At 44.6% G+C, this 24,767-nt stretch overlaps 1 protein-coding gene across 3 annotated transcripts in view; it reads right to left on the bottom strand.

The window, feature by feature from the left end:
• LOC122923565 (zinc finger protein OZF-like) overlaps nucleotides 1-24,767 on the bottom strand; it is an 81,555-nt gene that overhangs the window by 43,375 nt on the left and 13,413 nt on the right. The window contains exons 2-5 of one of the 3 annotated variants that reach the window (XM_044274411.1): nucleotides 22,973-23,118; nucleotides 13,462-13,623; nucleotides 13,255-13,378; nucleotides 13,116-13,171 (exon numbers count right to left, since the gene is read on the bottom strand). In XM_044274411.1, coding sequence (XP_044130346.1) covers nucleotides 13,116-13,171; nucleotides 13,255-13,378; nucleotides 13,462-13,623; nucleotides 22,973-23,118 — 488 coding nt within the window. Of the gene's footprint in view, nucleotides 1-13,115; nucleotides 13,172-13,254; nucleotides 13,379-13,461; nucleotides 13,624-22,972; nucleotides 23,235-24,767 lie in introns of those variants that run through there. The other 2 variants (XM_044274410.1, XM_044274412.1) reach the window with 2 other exon arrangements.

Raw genomic sequence — 24,767 nt, 5'->3', positions numbered from 1 at the left:
CATTGTACAGCTGGGACCTGTAGTCCTACACATACAACATGCTGCTGAGTCGCCCAGCATTCAGACACATCACTCAGGGCAGCACTTGTATTTACTCCCTTTTGCAGAACAGGCGGAGGGGCAGAGATTGTTGTTATTGCAGGTAAACAAAGGGCCAGAGGAGAACCAGGGAAATGAGGAAATATATATTTTTTTTACCTAAACCTTGCTTAGCTCCGTTATATATCGCTGCCCATCAGATTTACAGTGCTATATTTTTTTTTTTCATAACTCGGACAACCCCTTAAAATTACAGGCAGCTGCAGGCTAATTGGCCATATGGTTCTTCACTGCAGCATGGCCACTCTGTCTGGCCGTACCCGAAGGCAAAATTGGCTTGGGTATACCCGATTTATAGCAATTTGTGACCAATTAATTCGGAACAAATCTAATTTCTTAGTGAACTTTGGCTTAGGTGCCGAATTGAATTTTTCAAAACTTCACTCATCTCTAATTATAATGATCAGGAGTAAAGGCCACTGTGTTTGATTGTGTGTAGGATGGATGGCCAGAAGAGGATACGTTTGTCACAGCCTGAAGTCTGGTTTATATGATACATACCAGTGAGGAATTGGTGACCACCCACCCGCTTTCGGGACCAAGGCAACAAACGGTTTTAGCATACCTATATTCAGCCTTGACACAAGCACTACAACAAATGGAACTGCCCTATAAAGCTGTGCACATTGGGTTAGGACAACATCCAGTGGTGCCTCCATGAGGTATGAACTGGAATTTAAAGGGAACCTGTCACTGGGATTTTGGGTATAGAGCTGAGGACATGGGTTGTTATAAGGCCACTAGCACATCCGCAATACCCAGTCCCCATATCTCTGTGTGCTTTTATTGTGTAAAAAAAACGAATTGATACATATGCAAATTAACCAGAGATGAGTCCTGTCCCTGACTCATCTCACGTACAGGACTCATCTCAGGGTAATTTGCATATGGCCATCTAGCAGCCCATGTCCTCAGCTCTATACACAAAATTCCGGTGACAGGTTCCCTTTAAGCATGTAGCTGGCCAGCTAAGACCTGTCCTAGGTTGCTAGTATAGCTTATATGTGTATACACCTAAACCTGCTAATAACCTTAATACAGTTCCCATGTTTTTGTGTTAAAGACAAAGGCAAAGTTATTTACTGTGACATCATGTTTTGGATATCATAACTTATATTTTGTGTTCACAGAAGCAAAAAAAGATAATTTGTCTTTAAGATTCATTATATAATGTAAGGTAAGCTCAGTGACACAGCAAAAACAACAGAATGTATAGTGTTAAATTGTTGTTGCTGGGCAGAAGTCTTGACCAATCACAGCCAGCTTCTCACACAGCAAGAGTTTTCACCAATCACAGCCAGCCTCACACACAGCCTGCTGGGAATTCCCCTAGCAGGAGCTGCTAGAATCATTATTCACCAGAGACAGGAGCTGAAGAGACATTCACTTCGCTAAGAGCTGTGTTTTTGTGGGAACAAGAGGCCAAAATAGGTATTTAGAACAGTTATATAATGTTAGTATTGTGTTTAGAACTGTATACTGAACCAGTTATGTGTGTGTTTACTTACAGTTCCACTAAATTCAATTGTAAATACAATTGCAAGCATTCAGATTCCATATTGCAATCCAAATTGCATACAACCATACCAGATCATACTCAACCAATCTGCAAATAGTCACTGCTAACTGCATACTGCAAGAAGAACTATTAGTTAGACCTCAGATACACCGCTCAGAAAGATCATAAAGTGCTTAAATAACTTAAAGTGAGAGCACAGACACTGAAGAGAGAAATATAGCCACCATTTTATGCTGAATGACAAGACTGAACAGTTGAACCACCATCTTATGAATACCGCCATTTTGTGATACTTTATTAAACACGTGTTATGTACATGGACTATCTGCTGCGGAGGCGGCCGTGTTATATATGAAGGAAAGTGGAAGTTAATAAAGAAGTTATTTCCAGCATTTGTTGTGCTCTTTACACCTACTGTTTCCATAGAACGGCGCTGGAGGAATTACAGAGTAACAGACGGTCTGGTTAGACTAACAGTCAGAGATATCAGAATTCTTCTAATGTCACAGCGCAGAAGGCACTTCATAGCGCTGCACCTGCCAGAGTGGAACTATTACCCTCAGAGGGCCAAGTGATAGCGCTCCTCAACTGGCACAGTAAAGAGCGCATTAGAGCAGCGGAGCGCCAGCATATACCGCCACGCAGCATCTGTACCCTGAGTGAGCAAAGACACCTCAGCGGAGCTTCCATAGAGACCAGAGAACATGTGCATTAGTCAAACTGAAGCCGACTCTTAAAGTGGCAGAACGGCAAAGGCAAGGTAGTCAGAGAAAGAGCGCCAACCCTCCTGCGATCCCTAGAGAGAGAAAGAGACGCATGGTGGGAGGCCAAAGTCCAGAGCTAGAGTGCCTGCACCGCTATCCACGGAGAGGCCACGTACTGCAGCCAGCTAATTTCCCACAACTAGGCCCAAAGCCTTCAGAAGCACATCGCAAGTCTGCACAGAGCGTCGCAAGTCTGCACAGAGCGTCGCAAGTCTGCACAGAGCGTCGCAAGTCTGCACAGAGCGTCGCAAGTCTGCACAGAGCGTCGCATCACATGAAGAAAAGACAATTCTCCTTTAAGACAGACATTTGTTCCAGCATCCTTCAGAATAAGGTCAGAGCTTTCCTTTATTACTCATCATTGCACATAGGCTTTGGCATAAAGAGAAATTTTTGTGTTCGGATAACGACTTTGTTTTACTTTATAGGACAGTTTGTAGTACACGGACTCTTGCATTTAAAGTGAAAGTCATTTATTGCTGTTACATTTAAAATGAAAATAATTTATTTTTGCATTTGTCAATATTGCATTTAAAGTGAAAGGACTCTTAATATTTGTATTGATTGTTATAGCATTTAAAGTAAAATGTCTGAGCCTAGTATTACCATGCCACTGTTACAGGATACCAAGATGGATAGAGTAGAAGTTGAAGAGCAATGGAACCTGTCTGAGGTAGAAGACTCTGATGCAGCACTAGTCTTGCCTCAAAAAAAATATAGCCCAAGCAGATGAACTAAGACGTTCATCACGTGCCAGAAAACAGAACCCAAAAGATGCTGGAAAATTTGGAGCAAGAAGCAGCATTAAAAAGGAAAAAAGTTTGCCAGAATGCATGAGAAGTGGAAATTATACATTAAAGACATTCGTAGAAAGCTAAAGAAAGAAATAATAAAAAGGAACTTGAGTGATATGGTAGAGACGGTAGAAGAATCAGAATCAGAGCCTATGGCAGCATATGTCAACCTGCGGTCATTTACGACACCTTCCCAGGATATTGTAAGGAACATGGACACATCTACTGCGGTCACTAAAGATTTAGTAAAGCTCATGAGAGAACTATCATCTGCAGAAAACTATGATGAAGTTAAAGCAAGAAGTAGAATGAACGAGCTTTTTATGAGAGACTATGCTAGGTCCTTAGGTGGAACCACAATCTCAAGTGTGACTTCCTTCGCTAGCAGAAGTGCCACCCACATATCAGAGTCCTCAAATACTTCAGCCAAAAGAAAGGAATTAGCTGAACAACTTGCGGTCAAGAGAGCAGAAATTGAAAAGGAAGCTGCCATCAAGGGCAGCGCCAACTGATGGCTGAAAAGGAAGCTGAAAAAGATGCACAACGCCATCAGATGGAAGCTGAAAAAGATGCACAACGCCATCAGATGGAAGCTGAAAAAGATGCACAACGCCATCAGATGGAAGCTGAAAAAGATGCACAACGCCATCAGATGGAAGCTGAAAAAGATGCACAACGCCATCAGATGGAAGCTGAAAAAGATGCACAACGCCATCAGATGGAAGCTGAAAAAGATGCGCAACGCCATCAGATGGAAGCTGAAAAGATGCGCAACGCCATCAGATGGAAGCTGAAAAAGATGCGCAACGCCATCAGATGGAAGCTGAAAAAGATGCGCAACGCCATCAGATGGAAGCTGAAAAAGATGCGCAACGCCATCAGATGGAAGCTGAAAAAGATGCGCAACACCATCAGATGGAAGCTGAAAAAGATGCGCAACGCCATCAGATGGAAGCTGAAAAAGATGCACAACGCCATCAGATGGAAGCTGAAAAAGATGCACAACGCCATCAGATGGAAGCTGAAAAAGATGCACAACGCCATCAGATGGAAGCTGAAAAAGATGCACAACGCCATCAGATGGAAGCTGAAAAAGATGCGCAACGCCATCAGATGGAAGCTGAAAAAGATGCGCAACGCCATCAGATGGAAGCTGAAAAAGATGCGCAACGCCATCAGATGGAAGCTGAAAAAGATGCGCAACGCCATCAGATGGAAGCTGAAAAAGATGCGCAACGCCATCAGATGGAAGCTGAAAAAGATGCGCAACACCATCAGATGGAAGCTGAAAAAGATGCGCAACGCCATCAGATGGAAGCTGAAAAAGATGCACAACGCCATCAGATGGAAGCTGAAAAAGATGCACAACGCCATCAGATGGAAGCTGAAAAAGATGCACAACGCCATCAGATGGAAGCTGAAATCGAGGGACAGCGCCAACAGATGAAAAGTCTTGAAAGGCAGAAAGAAGTTAGGATCATAGAAGCCAGACTCAGAGTACACGAAGAGGATATGAGTCAGAGTAGTCAAAGGTTCAAGTGAAGAAACAGGCTCCTACTTTCCTTGCCCAGGAAAATGGAAGGAAATCTCCAGCATGTAGTGAAGAAATAAGTTATTATCCTTCCATCCCTGCTCATAAATACAAAGAGAGGCCTAGTCCAGTGTTAGGAAAAAGGTGTGTGAATTTATCCTCTCTCTACCGGAAAAGATGAAGAAAAGGACTCACATAATTCAGAACTAAGTGAGAAAATAGAACCGGAGGATTCTATTCCTAGATGCCATTAACCCATTGCATTTTCAGGAGACGTAATGAAGTTCATAGAGTGGAAGGCAAGTTTTGAAATGATCATTGAGCATCATTGCCTCAGTCCAGTTTACGAGTTATTCTACCTTCAGAGATATGTTGGTGGAGAAGACAGGAAGTTTTTGAAAGTAACTCCTATAGAAAAGACGAAGAAGCCTACAAGCAAGCTTGGGAAAAATTGAATGCAAGATTTGGTCATCCTTTATTAGTACAAAGAGCCTTTAGAGAGAAATTGAATAACTGGCCTAAAATAAGTCCTAAAGAGCACTTCAGACTCCAAAAGCATGGTGACTTCCTGCAAGCATGCAGCAATGCCATCCCACATGTCCAAGGACTGGAAGTACTGAACGACTATCTAGAAAACCACAGGATGCTAACTAAGCTACCTGAAGAAGTGGCTTCTAGATGGAATCGCTATGTGACTGAACAGTTAGATCTAGGCAAGAACTTCCCAAGTTTTAAAAAGTTCTCTGAGTTTATCAATGAGGAAGCAAAGATAGTATGTAATCCAGTAACAGCATCTTACGTCTTAAAATCCTTAGAAGAAAGGCCTGCAAGAGAGATAAGATGTGCCAGAGCAACTAGCTTTGCAACCAACACAGCAGCTAAAGGTCCAGATACCTACGAGAACAAGTTCACTACTGGGATCAGTAGAGAGACAGAACCAACAAGTGTATGTTCTGTGGAGAGAACCAATCCATACACAAGTGCCAACAATTGAAGGAGAAGTGTCCAGATGAAAAAAAAATAAAAATTGTGCTGGATAACCTACTGTGTTTTGGATGCCTAAGAAAAGGTCATGTTACTAAGGAGTGACCTAGTGTTAGTGGAAGAAAAAAGATTTACTTAGAAGTCAATGGAAATTGGCCAAAGTTCTAGAAGTTCAAAAGGATGAATATAGATTAGTAAGAAGAGTGTTGTTACAAATAGGAGACTCAAAACTTGACAAAAAAGGAAAACGTCTCACTGCTCCACTCAAGTTGGAACGTCCTATACAGAAGTTAGGTGTTCTACTTGACAGTGATAAAAGACACTTGGAAGTTGAAAACCTGATGGAAAATTCCTCAAATTCATGTTCAAGTCCTACCACTAAGAACATAGAATTATAGGTAATATTGGTGGGAGTGTAGCGGGCCAGCTAGGACCTGCCCTAGGTTGCTAGTATAGCTTATATGTGTAGCTGGCCAGCTAGGACCTGCCCTAGGTTGCTAGTATAGCTTATATGTGTATACAGCTAAACCTGCCAATAACCTTAATACAGTTCCTATGGTTACGTATTAAAAACAAAAAGCAGAGTTATTTACTGTGACATCGTGTTTCGGATGTCATATAACGGTTATATTTTGTGTTCACAGAAGCAGAAAAAGATAATAAGCCTTTAAGATTCATTTTTTAATGTAAGGTAAGCTCAGTGACACAGCAGGAACAACAGAAAGCATAGAGTTAATCTGTTGTTGTTGGGCAGAAGTCTAGACCAATCAATCACAGCCAGCTTCTCACACAGCAAGAGTTTTAACCAATCACAGCCAGCCTCACACACAGCCTGTCTGGGAATTCCCCTAGAAGGAGCTGCTGGGATCATTATTCACCAGAGACAGGAGCTGAAGAGACATTCACTCCACTCAGAGCTGTGTTTTTATGGGAACAAGAGGCCAATATAGTTATTTAGATCAGTTATATAATGTTCATATTGTTAGTATTGTGATTAGAACTGTATACTGAACCAGTTATGTGTGTGTTTACTTACAGTTCCACCAAATACAATTGTAAGCTACAAATTGCAAGCACTGAGATTCCATATTGCAATCCAAATTGCATACAACCATACCAGATCATACTCAACCAATCTGCAAATAGTTACTGCTGACTGCATACTGCAAGAAGAACTATTAGGTAGACCTCCGATATACCTCTCAGAGATCATAAAGAGCTTAAATAACCTAAAGTGACAGTACATACTGAAGAGAGAAATGTATCCACCATTTTATGATGAATGACAAGACTGAACAGTTGAACCACCATCTTATGTATACCGCCATTTTGTGATATCTTTTCAACACGTGTTTTGTACATGGACTATCTGCTGCGGAGGCGGCCGTGTTATATATGAAGAGAAGTTGATAAGGAAGTTATTTCCAGCATTTGGTGTGCTCTTTACACCTACTGATGATACTGAGATGACAGCTGACAAGTGATTTCCACACAACAGCAGCTCTTAGCAGGTTATGAGGCTTAGGGGTCAGGATTTTTTGGGATAGAAACCTAGAATGTGTTGGCAGATAAGAACCATTTGGCCCATCTAGTCTGCCCCATATCTTTTAGAATATGTAGACAGTGACACCAAAATCACCATAAATTCTTAATAAAATGTGTAACATAAAAAAAAATTGATTCAAACAACAGATCCTTTTCTGATGACGCCTTCCCTTTACAGAAGCTTCTTTCTTCATTCACGTTGTACAATTTAGCGAGCATTAGCCTTTTAAAAAAATGTTTTCATCTAAAAAGTCTTTAAATCCTTCTCTATGATTGGATCATGTGACCTCATAGTAGCCCTTCCTGCATTACTTGCTGGCCCTCCATGAGTCCCCGGAAAATCCTGCATGACGACACTCTTTCCACACTAGACTCCCATCACAGTCTCTGCCGAGATCAGACAGCTCCTGGCGATGCCGATACACTTATGAGGAGAATATATGGAGGGCGGGATAATTACACGGGTCTCCTACCAGGCAGGAATCTAGCTGCTCAGGCATCAGGGGGTAGGGAGCAGGTCCCGCGGCGATAGGGAGCAGGTCCCGCGGCGATAGGGAGCAGGTCCCGCGGCGATAGGGAGCAGGTCCCGCGGCGATAGGGAGCAGGTCCCGCGGCGATAGGGAGCAGGTCCCGCGGCGATAGGGAGCAGGTCCCGCGGCGATAGGGAGCAGGTCCCGCGGCGATAGGGAGCAGGTCCCGCGGCGATAGACAATGCCGAAGGATAGACAATCTGCTGGGATATGGTGATGGGAAGTAGTGTTACCGCTGGAATGCTGCTTTAACCCTTTGGCTATTGGAGTTTTTTTCATTTTTCTTCCCTTTTTTCGGTGAGCCATAACTTTTTTATTTTTTCGGTCACAGCTGTATGAGGGCTTATTTTTTGCGGGACAAGTTGTGCTTTCTAATGCCACCATTAATTATGGCATAAAATGTTGTGAGAAGCGGTAAAAAAATTCCAAATGGGGTAGAATTGGAAAAAAAAAACGCAATTCCTTTACCGTTTTACAGGTTTTGTTCCCACTGCGTTTTGTTTACGGCAGAACTGACTCGTGCCCTTCATTCTCGGGGTCAGTACGATTACAACGACACCCCCCATATGTATAGGTTCTTCATCTCTAAATAGTGTAAACATTTATTTCTACTCTGAGAAAAATAATGACATCACCATATTCTGACCACCATAACTTTTTTATTCTCCTGTCCACTGAGCCGTTTAGGGGCTCATTTTTTGCGTAACAATCTGATACCATTTTGGCGCATGCGTGACTTTGATCACATTTTATTAGGTAAGAGAAGCAATGAAAAAATGGCAAATCGGACATTTTGACCCTTTTTTCCGTTACGCCATTTGCCAATTTTTTTTTCTATTTTAATAGTATGGGCATTTTTGGTCGCGGTGACACCTATGATGTTTATTTTTATTGATATTTAGTTTTTTTTTTATTATACGGAAAGGGGGGCGATTTAAAATTATATATATATCTCATTTTTGGTGATTCTGTGCCTCATATATGAGCTTATTACATTATTATTTATTTTGGTTTATCAGGAATTTATTATTGGTGTATTTTGCTCCCTTTCGTTCATTTCTTATCCTGCCCTGCCATCTGGTGGCCAAAATAAGAATTGCAGATTCAATACTGTTCGCTTACTCAGTAAGGCCTCGTTCACACTTCAGTGTTTGGTCAGTGATTTCCATCAGTGATTTGTGAGCCAAAACCAGAAGTGAAGCCTCCACAGACATGTTTAGAGTTGCACCTGGTTTTGGCTCACAAATCACTGATGGAAATCACTGACTAAACACTGAAGTGTGAACAAGGCCTAAGGCTTATAGTATTCAGCGCAATTACCCATGCCTGGATTGGACACATGGGGGATGGGTAGGAAGCCCGGTTTTTGCGCATTTAGGTGCCCTGATCTAACTTGATCACGGCATCTAAAGCATTTAATTACCGCGATCAGCATTATGGCTAGTCACAGCAAATAGCCGCAGGCCCGCTGCACGTGCGAGTAGGCGTCATGTTAACACATCGCATCAGCGGTACGGCGCTGGTAGCCTAAGGGTTAAAGGGGTTGTCCCATCTCAACATTCAGGGGCAGGCTGGGAACTTAAAGTGGCCCTGGTAAAAAAAACACTAAAAGTAGGCCCAAGTTGTCGGCAACACAATCAGGCTGGGCCAGCAAAATACTGAATAGACTGGCTGAGGATGGCAATACAGTTGAATTCAGGAAGGCACCTGTGACGAAACCAACCTCGCCACGGTGTTTTGGAGAGGGCTGGTTGCCAGCCTCCTGCCTCAGGATTATGGCCCATACTAACTTTAAAGAAGACAGGCCGGCCGCACAGCTTAACTCTGTCTTTGGAATTGTATTTTGTTATGTGAGGCACCCAGATGGCTAGTTTAATTGTATTCGTGTGGTCTGAGTGCCATTCACCTAATGATATGCACTCAGACTTGAGCTATCTGGGAATATGTTAAATGTCTGTGGTTGTTGGGAGGGTGTGACATTGTGTGTTTAACTGGTGATTTCTGTCCTGTTGTCCCCGCATGTGTATTGGCGATCTCCCCTTTGTCCTGAGAGATAATTGGATTATCCCTCGGTTGTCTCTGGGGCAGAGAGGAGGAAACCATGATGCATTGTGGGGATGTGTTGTATCTGTCCTGTGTCGCAGTCTCCATTCTGGTCCCCTGGGGGCGTGTCCACCAGATGGGGACCTGCATAAATACGGGCGGGTAGCCCTCAATAAAGTGTTCCTGTTTTATCCTTCATCATGTTGAGGCTGGTGTTTGGGTAACTGATCGACACTGGGGGGATTGCTATACGCTGAAGATTTGCTATACTCCCCTGGCATAACTACTAGCTCTTGTAAGAGCTGTTCCTGCTCTCTGGCTGTAGGAGAGGTTCACCCACTGGAGCCTGGAGCCTTGTCGTAGGTCCAGCGTGGGTGGAGGACAGTGAGACCCCAACCAAGCTACGGCGGTTCGTGGGGTCTGCAGGGCGTACGGTGTCAAGTGGAGTGCTTGGAGTCCTCGGAAAGCACTAGGAGCATCTAGCAATGGAGGTACCCGGTCGGGGTGCTAGGAGATCCGTTACAGCACCTGTGGCTGGTGGCCCTGTGCACAAGTACTTGATGCTCGTAGAATGAAAAAATGCTAATATCATCACATGGCGGCCATGAGGAGGGCTCGGGTGGCCCCGTTGTTGTCAGCCCACCAGAAAATTTTCCTGTAAGGTCTATGGTCAGTCCGCCCCGTCAACATTTATGACACATCACTAGGGTAGGTTACAAATTTCTGATAGAAGCGGGTCCCAGGGGTTGGACCTTCCCCTATTTCCAGAATAGGGTCTACAAAGTGAAGGATAGCAAACAATGCAAGCACAGCAACCTTTCCATTGACCAGTATGGGACCGCCTTAACCCCTTAAGGACCCATGATGTACTGGTATATAATGTATAGTTCCAATCACCGCCGCCCGCCGCCCGGTGATCGGAACCCGATGCCTGCTCAAATCGTTGAGCAGGCACCTTGGCTAATTGTGCAGACCTGCGGTTTGCGGCTTTTACCTGGTGCGGCGGTGGCGCCATCGGGTCCCCATGGGGCTGTAGGGGGGACCCGATGGCATGGAAGGCAGCGCAATGTCTTTCGGTGACGTGCCTGTGAGATCCAGCCCCCTGGAAAAATAAACAAAAACGTCATTTTCCACAAATAAAGTTTAAAAAAAAAGGTATCGCCGCATCCGTATCGTCCGTCTCTATAAACATATCACATGACCTAACCCCTCAGATGAACACCGTAAAAAATTAAAAAAATAAAACTGTGCTAAATAAACCATTTTTTTTGTCACCTTAAATCACAAAAAGTACAACAGCAAGCGATCAAAAAGGCATTTGCCCACCAAAATAGTGCCAATCTAGCCATTACCTCATCCCGCAAAAAATGAGCCTCTACCTGAGACAATCGCCCAAAAAAAATAAAAAAAAACCCTTAAAAAAACTATGGCTCAGAATATGGAGACCCTAAAACATCATTTTTTTTTTGTTTTAAAAAAACGGTTATTGTGTAAAACTTACATAAATAAAACTGTATACATATTAGGTATGGCCACGTCCGTATAGACTGGCTCTATAAAAATATCACATGACCTAACCCCTCAGATGAACACCGTAAAAAATAAAAGAACTGTGCTAAATAAACCATTTTTTGCCACCTTACATCACAAAGAGTGTAATAGCAAGCGATCGAAAAGTCACACGCACCCCAAAATAGTGCCAATAAAACAGTCATCTCATCCCGCAAAAATCATACCCTACCCAAGGTAATCGCCCAAAAACTTAAAACATTAGGGCTCTCACACTATGGAGATACTAAAACATGATTTTTTGTGCTTAAAAAAAAAAAAAAAAAAAAATCATTGTGTAAAACATAAATAAATAAAAAAAGTATACATATTAGGTATCGCCGCATGCGTGACAACCTGGTCTATAAAATTACCACATGATCTAACCTGTCAGATGAATGTTGTAAATAACAAAAAATTAAAATGGTGCCAAAACAGCTATTTCTTGTTCTCTTGCCTCACAAAAAGTGTATTATAGAGCAACCAAAAATCCTATGTACCCTAAACTGGTACCAACAATACTGCCACCCTATTCCGTAGTTTCTAAAATGGGGTAACTTTTTTGGAGTTTCTACTCTAGGGGGGCATCAGGGGGGGCTTCAAATGGGACATGGTGTCAAAAAAAACAGTCCAGCAAAATCTGCCTTCCAAAAACCGTATGGCATTCCTTCCCTCCTGCGTCCTGCAGTGTGCCCGTACAGCGGTTTACGGCCACATATGGGGTGTTTCTGTAAACTACAGAATCAGGGCCATAAATATTGAGTTTTGTTTGGCTGTTAACCCTTGCTTTGTTACTGGGAAAAATGGAAGATTTGCCAAAAAAGTGAAATTTGAAATTGTATCCATTTGCCAATAACTCTTGTGGAACACCTAAAGGGTTAACAAAGTTTGTAAAATCAGTTTTGACTACCTTTAAGGGTGCAGTTTCTAGAATGGGGTCATTTTTGGGTGGTTTCTATTGTGTAAGCCTCACAAAGTGACTTCAGACCTGAACTGGTCCCTAAAAATTGGGTTTTTGAAAATTTCAGAAAAATTTCAAGATTTGCTTCTAAACTTCTAAGTTTTATAACATCCCCAAAAAATAAAATATCATTCCCAAAATGATCCAAACATAAAGTAGAGATATGGGGAATGTAAAGTAATAACTATTTTTGGATGTATTACTATGTATTATAGAAGTAGAGAAATTGAAACTTGGAAATTTGCTATTTTTTACACATTTTTGGTAAATTTAGTTTTTTCTTTATAAATAAAAAAGATTTTTTTTAAACTTAATTTTACCAGTGTCATGAAGTAGAATATGTGACGAAAAAAACAATCTCAGAACGGCCTGGATAAGTCAAAGCATTTTAAAGTTATCACCACTTAGTGACACTGGTCAGATTTGCAAAAAATGGCCAAGTCCTTAAGGTGAAATGGGGCCCAGTCCTTAAGGGGTTAAATAGTCCAGCCAGTGTTTGGCTATTTTCAGAACTCCCATACCTGTGAATGGAGATTGACGGCACACGTGCATTTCTTCCCCCGTTCTGGAGATAGGAGTAGATCCCAGATGTGGGGCCTGCAGCTATCTGACATATGTGCATTTCCTAGTAATATGCCACAAAAGAGGAGATGGGACCACCAATATAATCCCGCCATCTCCATCTTTCTTCATCAAGTATATAACATATCATACTGCTGGATAAAGCAAGGCCAAGCACACGGCCCTCACAGACCTTCTATACATCATATAATCTCTGACACCTTCTCCCTACCTACCTGATGCAGAGGAGGATTGGGACTCTCATCTCCGGTTCTTCCCGTTCTGGATCTGGCTGCAGGAGAAACAAACACAGACTGAATCCATTCCTTTCATAGGAATAATAAAAGGACAAGTGTATTAATACCTGTCTATTACCTGGTGATGGGAGAGGCCGGTGGTCCTCCATCATGACTTCCATGTACTGATTCTTGTGTCCTTCTAAATACTGCCACTCCTCCATGGAGAAATAGACAGCGACATCCTGACACCTTATAGGAACCTGACAACACAAGGACACCGTCATCACACCGACGTCTACAGTGCATTTTCTGTAAAATTTCCCAACACTTCCCGCAGTGTCACCTCTCCAGTCAGCAGCTCAATCATCTTGTGGGTAAATTCTAGGATCTTCTGCTCCTGTATCAGGGGGTGAGGCTCCGAGATGGGGCCCTGGATCCACCCTTCTGAGTCATGGATGATGGGAGTGAAACAGTCTTCGGATGTCATCTTCAGTATTATGTAATCCTGCAGGAGAGATACACTAAGGAAAAATTATGGAAAGGGAGGACATGACAGAAACATCTATGTATGTTACCGCTCTCTCCTCTTCTCTCATGTAACATACCGTATATAAAAGGTTTCTGTCATGTCTTCCCTTTCTCTTCTGAAAGGGAGGACACGACGGAGACCTTTATATATGTTACATGAGAGAAGAAGAGAAAGGGAGGACACGACGGAGACCTTTATATATGTTACATGAGAGAAGAGGAGAAAGGGAGGACACGACGGAGACCTTTATATATGTTACATGAGAGAAGAAGAGAAAGGGAGGACACGACGGAGACCTTTATATATGTTACATGAGAGAAGAAGAGAAAGGGAGGACACGACGGAGACCTTTATATATGTTACATGAGAGAAGAAGAGAAAGGGAGGACACGACGGAGACCTTTATATATGTAACATGAGAGAAGAAGAGAAAGGGAGGACACGACAGAGACCTTTATATATGTTACATGAGAGAAGAGAAAGGGAGGACAGGACGGAGACCTTTATATATGTTACATGAGAGAAGAGGAGAAAGGGAGGACAGGACGGAGACCTTTATATATGTTACATGAGAGAAGAAGAGAAAGGGAGGACACGACGGAGACCTTTATATATGTTACATGAGAGAAGAAGAGAAAGGGAGGACACGACAGAGACCTTTATATATGTTACATGAGAGAAGAGAAAGGGAGGACAGGACGGAGACCTTTATATATGTTACATGAGAGAAGAGGAGAAAGGGAGGACACGACGGAGAACTTTATATATGTTACATGAGAGAAGAGGAGAAAGGGAGGACACGACGGAGAACTTATATATGTTACATGAGAGAAGAGGAGAAAGGGAGGAAACGACGGAGACCTTTATATATGTTACATGAGAGAAGAAGGAAAGGGAGGACAGGACGGAGACCTTTATATATGTTACAGGAGAGAAGAAGAGAAAGGGAAGGACACGACGGAGACCTTTATATATGTTACATGAGAGAAGAAGAGAAAGGGAGGACATGACGGAGACCTTTATATATGTTACATGAGAGAAGAGAAAGGGAGGACATGACGGAGACCTTTATATATGTTACATGAGAGAAGAAGATAAAGGAAGGACATGACAGAGACCTTTATATATGTTACATGAGAGAAGAAGAGAAAGGGAGGACACGACGGAGACCTTTATATATGTTACATGAGAGAAGAAGAGAAAGGGAGGACACGACGGAGACCTTTATATATGTTACATGAGAGAAGAGGAGAAAGGGAGGACACGACGGAGACCTTTATATATGTTACATGAGAGAAGAAGAGAAAGGGAGGACACGACGGAGACCTTATATATGTTACATGAGAGAAGAAGAGAAAGTGAGGACACGACAGAGACCTTTATATATGTTACATGAGAGAAGAGAAAGGGAGGACAGGACGGAGACCTTTATATATGTTACATGAGAGAAGAGGAGAAAGGGAGGACACGACGGAGACCTTTATATATGTTACATGAGAGAAGAAGAGAAAGGGAGGACACGACAGAGACCTTTATATATGTTACATGAGAGAAGAGAAAGGGAGGACAGGACGGAGACCTTTATATATGTTACATGAGAGAAGAGGAGAAAGGGAGGACACGACGGAGAACTTTATATATGTTACATGAGAGAAGAGGAGAAAGGGAGGACACGACGGAGAACTTTATATATGTTACATGAGAGAAGAGGAGAAAGGGAGGAAACGACGGAGACCTTTATATATGTTACATGAGAGAAGAAGGGAAAGGGAGGACAGGACGGAGACCTTTATATATGTTACAGGAGAGAAGAAGAGAAAGGGAGGACACGACGGAGACCTTTATATATGTACATGAGAGAAGAAGAGAAAGGGAGGACATGACGGAGACCTTTATATATGTTACATGAGAGAAGAGGAGAAAGGGAGGACACGACGGAGACCTTTATATATGTTACATGAGAGAAGAAGATAAAGGAAGGACATGACAGAGACCTTTATATATGTTACATGAGAGAAGAAGAGAAAGGGAGGACACGACGGAGACCTTTATATATGTTACATGAGAGAAGAGGAGAAAGGGAGGACACGACAGAGACCTTTATATATGTTACATGAGAGAAGAGAAAGGGAGGACATGACGGAGACCTTTATATATGTTACATGGGAGAAGAGGAGAAAGGGAGGACACGACAGAGACCTTTATATATGTTACATGAGAGAAGAGGAGAAAGGGAGGACACGACGGAGACCTTTATATATGTTACATGAGAGAAGAGGAGAAAGGGAGGACACGACGGAGACCTTTATATATGTTACATGAGAGAAGAAGAGAAAGGGAGGACACGACGGAGACCTTTATATATGTTACATGAGAGAAGAGGAGAAAGGGAGGACACGACGGAGACCTTTATATATGTTACATGAGAGAAGAGGAGAAAGGGAGGACACGACGGAGACCTTTATATATGTCACAGGTGGAAACAAACTGAACAGAATTAAAGGGATTGTGTCATCAGACAATGACCTATTATTTAATTCTGTAGGTGGATCAGCTCTCTTTCGCGGGTCAGTCTCACAGATATCTTCAGGACACCAAGTTTAAGATCCAAACACTTGCCCGGCTGGGCTCTAACTACACAAACAGATCCCTGACTCACCTAAGTCCCTGTTCACACCCTGTGAACACGTGAGGCTTTCTCAGCCAATGCCCCACAGCCTCCTGGATGTACAGAGCACAGTACGCCCACTGCCTCCAGTCCAGTGTCTCTTGGGGACTCGTGGTCTCTCAGCCCTCCTGGTTTGAACCACTCTGACAGAGCCTCCAGGCCTCTGTCCACAGGTACCACACTCTCCCCCCCCCCCCCCCTTTCTGACACTCTGGGAAGTGCTTTGTGCCAGCCTGATTACTTCCAGCTGGTCTCACCTGTGGTGGAACAGGGGTGTGGACCGCACTATCCACCCCTTCCTTGCCTCTACCCTGCGTGAGACCTGACACTGTCTCACATATCCCCCCCCCCCCCCCCCCTTTGTTCAAGCCAGTGAGGGTGAACACCTGCATAACCACGGGAGGCTGGTTAGAGGGTATCGACCTGGCCTGGACGTGGGGAACAGCCACCCACCCTGCTCTTTGGCTGCTCCCAATAAGAACCGGCCCGGATTGGCTTTACAGCCACACTAAGTAACCCAGTATCAGCGAGCACTAGCTGCCGCTGACACAGAAAATTACCGGTTCTTATTTCACAGAGGCCAGGAACCTCGGTGACACGTACCTTCCCTTTGTTCTGCCAGACCCACGCCAGCAGAGCTTGGTTTAAAGCGCCTAAAGGCCTCGTGCCCATCTCCTGGCCAGATACTCTTTTCTTACTCTTTCCCGAGTGATGATGATGCGCTGTCGTATATTTTGATCTCTCTCTCTTTTTAGATCCTCTGGCTCCTGTACATGCGCCTCACGTCCTTTCTGGGACTGCTGCAGCTCTTGCCTGAACTGTTCCCAGTCATGGTCATATCCCGACACTTTCTCCTTTGCTTTGCAGGGCTCCTTCAGCAGAGCATGCTTGCCCCTACTCGCTTCTTTTACGTGCATCTGGGTCACTTCTTTCCAACAGTAGTTACCCCAGCTACTATGGCAGTTTTAGAGACCTCTGCATCTTTAGCGGCTTTTTCCACTTCGGCCGCGGCTCCCTTTGGCTTAACTTTGGTCTCTGTAGAACCTGGGGACTTCTCGTCAACCAACATATCGGCCTTAACTTTTTCAGTCTTTGTCTTCTTGAAGTCTCCAGTGTCTTTGACCGCCTTCTCATCCTTCTCGGACATGGCACCATACACTTGCCCTGTTAACCCCTCCCCCTCATCGAGGCAGGAGGCACCTATACCGCTCGTGTCATTATTAATTCTGACCTCTTATGGCACCGCTGAGCTAATCCCCACCTGGGACACTTCCTTAGTAACCAACCAACATTGTGGAGACTGCATTTCCACCTCTGGTACGTGCGGTACACCCTCTAACCCCATCATATTTTCCTGCACCTTCAAACACTGAGCTGGGGCTGGGCTTTGCTCCACACTACTTATATGTATGTCTTCAAACCTTTTGATTAAGTCATATTGCGCTTCATGAAACATAGCAGATGCAGAAAATAAAGTTTCATCATCATTTACATTTTTACCACCAGGGGGCGCTTCTCCCCTGACCACAACCTGCAACGGGAAAGATATATCACTGTCACCATCACTTTGCACTTGACCAGCACCATTGTTTCCATTGGTCAATATGCTTTCCCCATGCAGGTCAAAGTGCAGCTCCCTTAGATCCTCACTTGTAGGGACAGGTCCAGGTTTTGCAGGAGTTTCGTCACCATCTGCAGAAGTGTCTACCTTACCCCACAGCAACAAACCGATACCACGGCCCAGCACCCCCTCATGCATGAGCTTATCTGTAACATCAAATTCATAAGTCCCTGTTCTCATTGGAGTCTCACGCTCAGTGAAAATCAGTGGATAGTCCTTATCCGCACGACTGTCCAGCACCTTTATTTGCGGACCCATTGAAATAAATGGTTCCGTATACAATCCGCAAAAAAAAACAAAAAAAAAAAAACAAAAAAAAAAAAAAAACGGGAATGGACACGGAAAGAAAATATGTTTGTGTGCATGAGCCCTTAGGCTACTTTCACACTTTGCAGCCGGATCCAACAAAAACGCTTCCGTTACCGATAATAGAACCATCTTCATCCGTTGAACGATCTGGTTGTATTATCTGTAACATGGCCAAGATGCATCCGTCATCAACTCCATTGAAAGTCAATGGGGGACGGATCCGTTTTCTATTGTGGCAGAGAAAACTGATCCGTCCCCACTGACGCATTGGGGGTAATGCCGGATCTGTCTTGCTCCGCATCCCAGGACGGAAAACAAAATACAACATGCTGCGGTTTGCTCTCCTGTCTGGGAACGCAACTGAACGGAACGGGATGCATTCTGGAGAACAGAACGGAAGAGTTTTTTGTTTCCGGTATTGAGCCCCCCATGACTGATCGCAATACCGGAAAACTTAAAAGCTTGTGTGAAAGTAGCCCAAGTCCATGTTTCTAGGGGGATCTGTATGTCAATGTTTTTCAGTCTTTGGGTAAAGTCTGGATCGTGCGTCTTACGGCCGAAGGCTGAAGCCTTTAGGCCCTGGATGTTCCAGCTGCTGACAATCAGAGAGGTCATTGTGTCCGTATACCTTGTAAAGAGCTGCCCGGGGCAGGACAAGACGGATTCTAGACTGCTGGCCATGTTGTAGCAGTTTGGTCCAGTCAGTGTTCTGCACAGAGTGCTGAGCAGGGTCTTTATCTCCTCCATGTCTCTGCTCTGCATCCCTCTATGTGAGGCAGGTGGATTCCTCCATGGTGTGTGCCTCTGATGGACATATTTTGGGTAAAGGTCACCATTTCCAGTTTGTTGAGGTTATGAGGTTATAGGTCTATTTGTTGTTGGTGACTTTTCCATAGGTTTTTGTCTTCTGTGAGGTCAAGGCCGGGGGTCTCTGTTGAGAGCTATGTCTTTGAGTTCTTTGGCTAGAAGGCTGACTCCTCGGTTATTGAGGTGTCATCTAGGTGGTGCTGGTTGATGGAGGGGTGTTGTGCCAGGGTGATGTCTGGCATGGCGCTGATTTTAGCTGCCAGCTCTGGGTGATGTGTTCAGGGATGGCCTTTCTTGGCAGCAGAGATGACAGGATGATTTTACAGAACTTCTGCTGTGCCGTCCCAGCTAGCTGGCTCAGTTGTCCTACTATCTGCTGGCTCTGGAGGTTATTGGTGCCTGCATGTATGATCATAGGATTGGGTTTGGTGAAATATGGCTTTTGCTTGTTCAATAGCAGAGCAGCGGATTTTATTGACTGTTGCTTTGTGTTCAAGTATTTACCATTGGAGTTTATAATCAGGACAATATCAGGACACGGTGACTTACTGCTCGCGAGTCGTCTCATGTTGGTGTCCTGCCTGCTGCTTGGGCTTCTTGTAGGAAGCTGTTGTGTTAGGATTCGGGTAATGGTCGGCTGTGTTGTTGGAGGCTGCTGTGGTTCTGTACTTGGGGTTGGCCGCTCTTGCCCCCCTTTTATTACTCTGCTGGGTTCTCTCATTTTCTGTTATTTCCATTTGGCAGTTAGTTGATATATTGGCGTCAGGGCTGCTGGCTTTCATTTGGTTCTCGCCCCCTTCTTTCCCTGGGTTCTTCTTCTGGATTAGGGGATAATGCCGAATGCACACGGCCGTGATCCACAGCCGAGAGCGGTCCATGGTATGCCGGGCTGGATTCCTATTCAGAGCAGGAGCACACGGCGTCATTGGTTTGTATGATGCTATGACACCGTGCGCTTCATGCCGCCGCTGCACTACAGTAATACACTCATAAGGGGGTCTCTGGTGGTTGTCTCTGTAGGGGTAAGCAAGTCTCTGGTGGTTGTCTCTGTAGGGGTAAGGGTAAGCGAGTCTCTGGTGGTTGTCTCTGTAGGGGTAAGGGTAAGCGAGTCTCTGGTGGTTGTCTCTGTAGGGGTAAGGGTAAGCGAGTCTCTGGTGGTTGTCTCTGTAGGGGTAAGGGGGTCTCTGGTGCTTGTCTCTGTAGGGGTAAGGGTAAGCGAGTCTCTGGTGGTTGTCTCTGTAGGGGTAAGGGGGTCTCTGGTGGTTGTCTCTGTAGGGGTAAGGGTAAGCGAGTCTCTGGTGGTTGTCTCTTTAGGGGGAAGGGGGTCTCTGTAGGGGTAAGTGTAAGCAAGTCTCTGGTGGTTGTATCTGTAGGGGTAAGGGGGTCTCTGGTGGTTGTCTCTGTAGGGGTAAGGGTAAGCAAGTCTCTGGTGGTTGTCTCTGTAGGGGTAAGCGAGTCTCTGGTGGTTGTCTCTGTAGGGGTAAGGGTAAGCGAGTCTCTGGTGGTTGTCTCTGTAGGGGTAAGGGGGTCTCTGGTGCTTGTCTCTGTAGGGGTAAGGGTAAGCGAGTCTCTGGTGGTTGTCTCTGTAGGGGTAAGGGGGTCTCTGGTGCTTGTCTCTGTAGGGGTAAGGGTAAGCGAGTCTCTGGTGGTTGTCTCTGTAGGGGTAAGGGTAAGCGAGTCTCTGGTGGTTGTCTCTGTAGGGGTAAGGGGGTCTCTGGTGGTTGTCTCTGTAGGGGTAAGGGTAAGCGAGTCTCTGGTGGTTGTCTCTTTAGGGGGAAGGGGGTCTCTGTAGGGGTAAGTGTAAGCAAGTCTCTGGTGGTTGTATCTGTAGGGGTAAGGGGGTCTCTGGTGGTTGTCTCTGTAGGGGTAAGGGTAAGCGAGTCTCTGGTGGTTGTCTCTGTAGGGGTAAGGGAGTCTCTGGTGGTTGTCTCTGTAGGGGTAAGGGTAAGCGAGTCTCTGGTGGTTGTCTCTGTAGGGGTAAGGGAAAGCGAGTCTCTGGTGGTTGTCTCTGTAGGGGTAAGGGTAAGCGAGTCTCTGGTGGTTGTCTCTGTAGGGGTAAGGGTAAGCGAGTCTCTGGTGGTTGTCTCTGTAGATTTAGGATCATCACTGCTCTTAGTCTGTTCTTTGTAGGTTTGGGGCTGGACTTTAATATCTTCTACTGGCCGAGGCTGTCCTCAGTGCCCTCAATGACTATGGTGCCATTATCGTACACGTTGATGGTGAGTGTGAAGTCACTGTCATTTTGTGGGTCTTTTACCCTAATCTGTCGGCCCTTGTTGATGCCACACTGGGTTATAGACTTATAATGCCCGCACAGAGCTGTGTGCCAGGCGGTGGGCTGCTCGCTGTAGAAAAGCACATTAGTTTTTCTCCTTTCTTCTTCAAGGTAAAAATCAGTGAAAATGGTTTCTGGCCTTTCTCTAACAGTGGCATGTTTTATGGCTCTTCTTGCAGGATTGCTTCTCTGGCCTTCACAGTATTCATAGATTGTAAGCTCTTGCGAGCAAGGTCCTCATTCCTCTTGTTGTAATGATTGACTTGTCTGTTGCTATGTGATTTATGACTATTTGTCTATGATCCCGTGAACTATAAAGCGCTGCGGAATCTGTTGGCGCTATAGAAATACAGATTATTATGCGTGATCTGCTCGGTGTCGGACGCCCTGATGTCGGAGGCTACAGCCCCCAGCTCTATCCTATGGTCAGTTACATTCTTAGGGCTTTCCGTTTCTGTTTTTTTCTTTTCTGGGAGTTTTCCATACTCTCTAGAAGGACTATTTATTAGACAGGCGATGGAGCCGGGTGCTCTTACCTTTAGATGTTGCTTGTAGTCTATGCTATAGGTAGAGTTCTCGTCTGATTAAAAAAAATCCAGTTTTTATCCTTCTTTAGGCCTCATGTACATGACTGTTGTGTTTTGGTCCGCATCCGAGCTGCAGTATTTGTGGCTTGGATGTGGACCCATTCGCTTCAATGCTGTCCGCATCCGTTGCTCCGTTCTGTGGCCCCCCACAAAATATAATCTATCCTATTCTTGGCCGTTTTCTGGACAAGAATAGGCAGTTATAGCAATGGCTGTCCGTGCCCTGCTGCAAATTGCAGACCGCTAAACACACAACAGCCGTGTGCATGTAGCCTTATCCTTATATTTGCAGATATTTTAGGCCTTTTTTTCTGTCTTCCACACAGTCTGTATTTTCCAGGTTTTGTCTTCTAGTTTGCTCATTACAAGGTATAAATTAGTGAAAACTCCGGGAGTATGTTCAGTGCGGCTTACTCCTGGGACTCCTGGGATGGAACCATCTGGATTTGTCATCGATGGTTCTCTCTCACCTTTAAGCAATAGTTCTGTATTCTACTCTCCATAAAATGAAGCTACATTTTTAAATTACATGCTACTAATTTAGTGTACTTAATACCCTTTAATGTTCGCAGAGACGTGTGTGCTTGTGGGGGGCGCCACCTAACCTCAGGCCGGTCCTGCATGTTGGGTACTGGTCACTAGAGGTCGCCCATCTGTCTCACGGCTCTCTGACTGTTATATATATATACACACATAGTTTACTGAACTCCTTATGCACCAAAGTCGTGTTAAAGTCTATTTTTTAAAACTTCTGATGTCACAAGAATACAGTTGAAATCGTTCCCTCAAGACCACACTCCAACCATCTCATCCTCCGGTTCCTGGACTTTCCTCCTGGCTACAACATGCCTATTTGCCATTCTCGTGGCTCCTAGAACACAACTGTTGGTTATTGGTCACCATGATGCGTCACTGACCACATTGGTGACTGATCTTCACACATTCTGTCACTTGGAAGGTCTGGAAGCAGTCATCCACTTCTTCCCATTACAGATTTCTCTATGTCAGAGTTGGGAAATAATACAATAAAAATAGGATAGAAATCTAGAAAATGTTACCTCTCCTCTCAATAGGGAGATGATCTCCAAGGTGAAGTCTAATATTCTTCTGGTAATCTCCTTCCTGTCCTTGTCCATCGTTGGTAGGTCATTCAGGAGAAGATGAGAAAACGGGATGAAGTGGAGGTTCCTAGTGCTGCAGGAGCCTTTAGGAGAAAAGGGAGAAGCTGGAAATCATCCACGGCACAATAGGAGATACGGAACCACCGCTGCACATGACCATGGAAAGTCCCAGGTTCTCAGATCCTCCAGTACATGGATTAAACCCTTAAAGAAGAATTACGGATATACCATAAACGTCTGCCACGATATAGAACAAGACAATCTATTGCAATTGTCAGACATTGCCAAGATATTGCTAAGGCAGCTTGCCGGTATGACAACTGGTTCCCAGACTAATCTGCAAGGATCTAAGCTAGGTTCAGTTTAACAACTTAAAAGGGGTTGTCAGGGTTTAGAGCTGAACCCAGACCTACCCTTATTTTCACCCTGGCATCCCCCCTGAGGCTAGCATTGGAGCATCTCATGCTCAGATGCGCTCCCTTGTCCTGCGCTAAATCGCACAGGGCAAGGTCTCTTTTGTTTTCAATAACACTGCCGGGTGGAAACTTCCGCCCGGCAGTGTATTGGTGACGTCACAGATAGGGATGAGCGAACCCGAACTGTATAGTTCGGGTTCGTACCGAATTTTGGGGTGTCTGTGACACGGACCCGAACATTTTCGTAAAAGTCCGGGTTCGGTGTTCGTCGCTTTCTTGGCGCTTTTTGAAAGGCTGCAAAGCAGCCAATCAACAAGCGTCATACTACTTGCCCCAAGAGGCCGTCACAGCCATGCCTACTATTGGCATGGCTGTGATTGGCCAGAGCACCATGTGACCCCGCCTCTATTTAAGCTGGAGTCACTCTGCTCTGATCAGTGTAGGGAGAGGTTGCGGCTGCGACGTTAGGGCGAGATTAGGCAGTGATTAACTCCTCCAAAGGACTTGATTATTGATCGATCTGCAGCTGTGGATCATTGAGCTGCTGATCCTCAATTGCTCACTGTTTTTAGGCTGCCCAGACCGTTTGTCAGTCACTTTTTTCTGGGGTGATCGGCGGCTATTTTGTGTCTTGTGGTGCGCCAGCACAAGCTGCCACCAAGTGCATTTAACCCTCAATAGTGTGGTTGTTTTTTGGCCATATCCCAGTCTAATTCTGACTGTAAACGTATACCCGTCACCCAGCGCCTAAATAATAGGCCTCAAATTTATATTCATCCAAATCTGTCATTATTGCTGTGGCTGGGCAAGTTATTTAGTGTCCGTCAAAGCACAGTTTTTGTTCTGGGTTGAAATACAATTCCCAATTTAGCAATTCCCTAAATTAGTGGTTTCTGCTGTATCAGAGCTATTTGAAATCTATCCCTAAAAGGGTATATAATATTCAAGGTGCACATAGGGTCATTCAGAATAACTTCACACACACGCTACTGTGCATATCCCAGTCTAATTCTGTCAGTAAATCTATACCTGTCACCCAGCGCCTAAATACTAGGCCTACAATTTATATCCAGCTAAATCTGTGGTTACTGCTGTGCCTGTATTAGTGTAATACGGGACCTAAATAGATGCCAGAAAGTGTTAGGTGCCTGTAAAAAAAGGCCTGACTTTGAATACAATACATTGGGCCAAATAATATTTTTGTTGTTGTGGTGAACGGTAACAATGAGGAAAACATCTATTAAGGGACGCGGACGTGGACATGATCGTGGTGGTGTTAGTGGACCCTCTGGTGCTGGGAGAGGACGTGGCCGTTC

This window comes from Bufo gargarizans, unplaced genomic scaffold (genome assembly GCF_014858855.1).
Source record: "Bufo gargarizans isolate SCDJY-AF-19 unplaced genomic scaffold, ASM1485885v1 original_scaffold_1738_pilon, whole genome shotgun sequence".
Taxonomy (NCBI): Eukaryota; Metazoa; Chordata; class Amphibia; order Anura; family Bufonidae; genus Bufo; species Bufo gargarizans.
The sequence above is the reverse complement of the archived record's forward strand: the minus strand, read 5'-3'. Positions and strand labels throughout refer to the sequence as shown.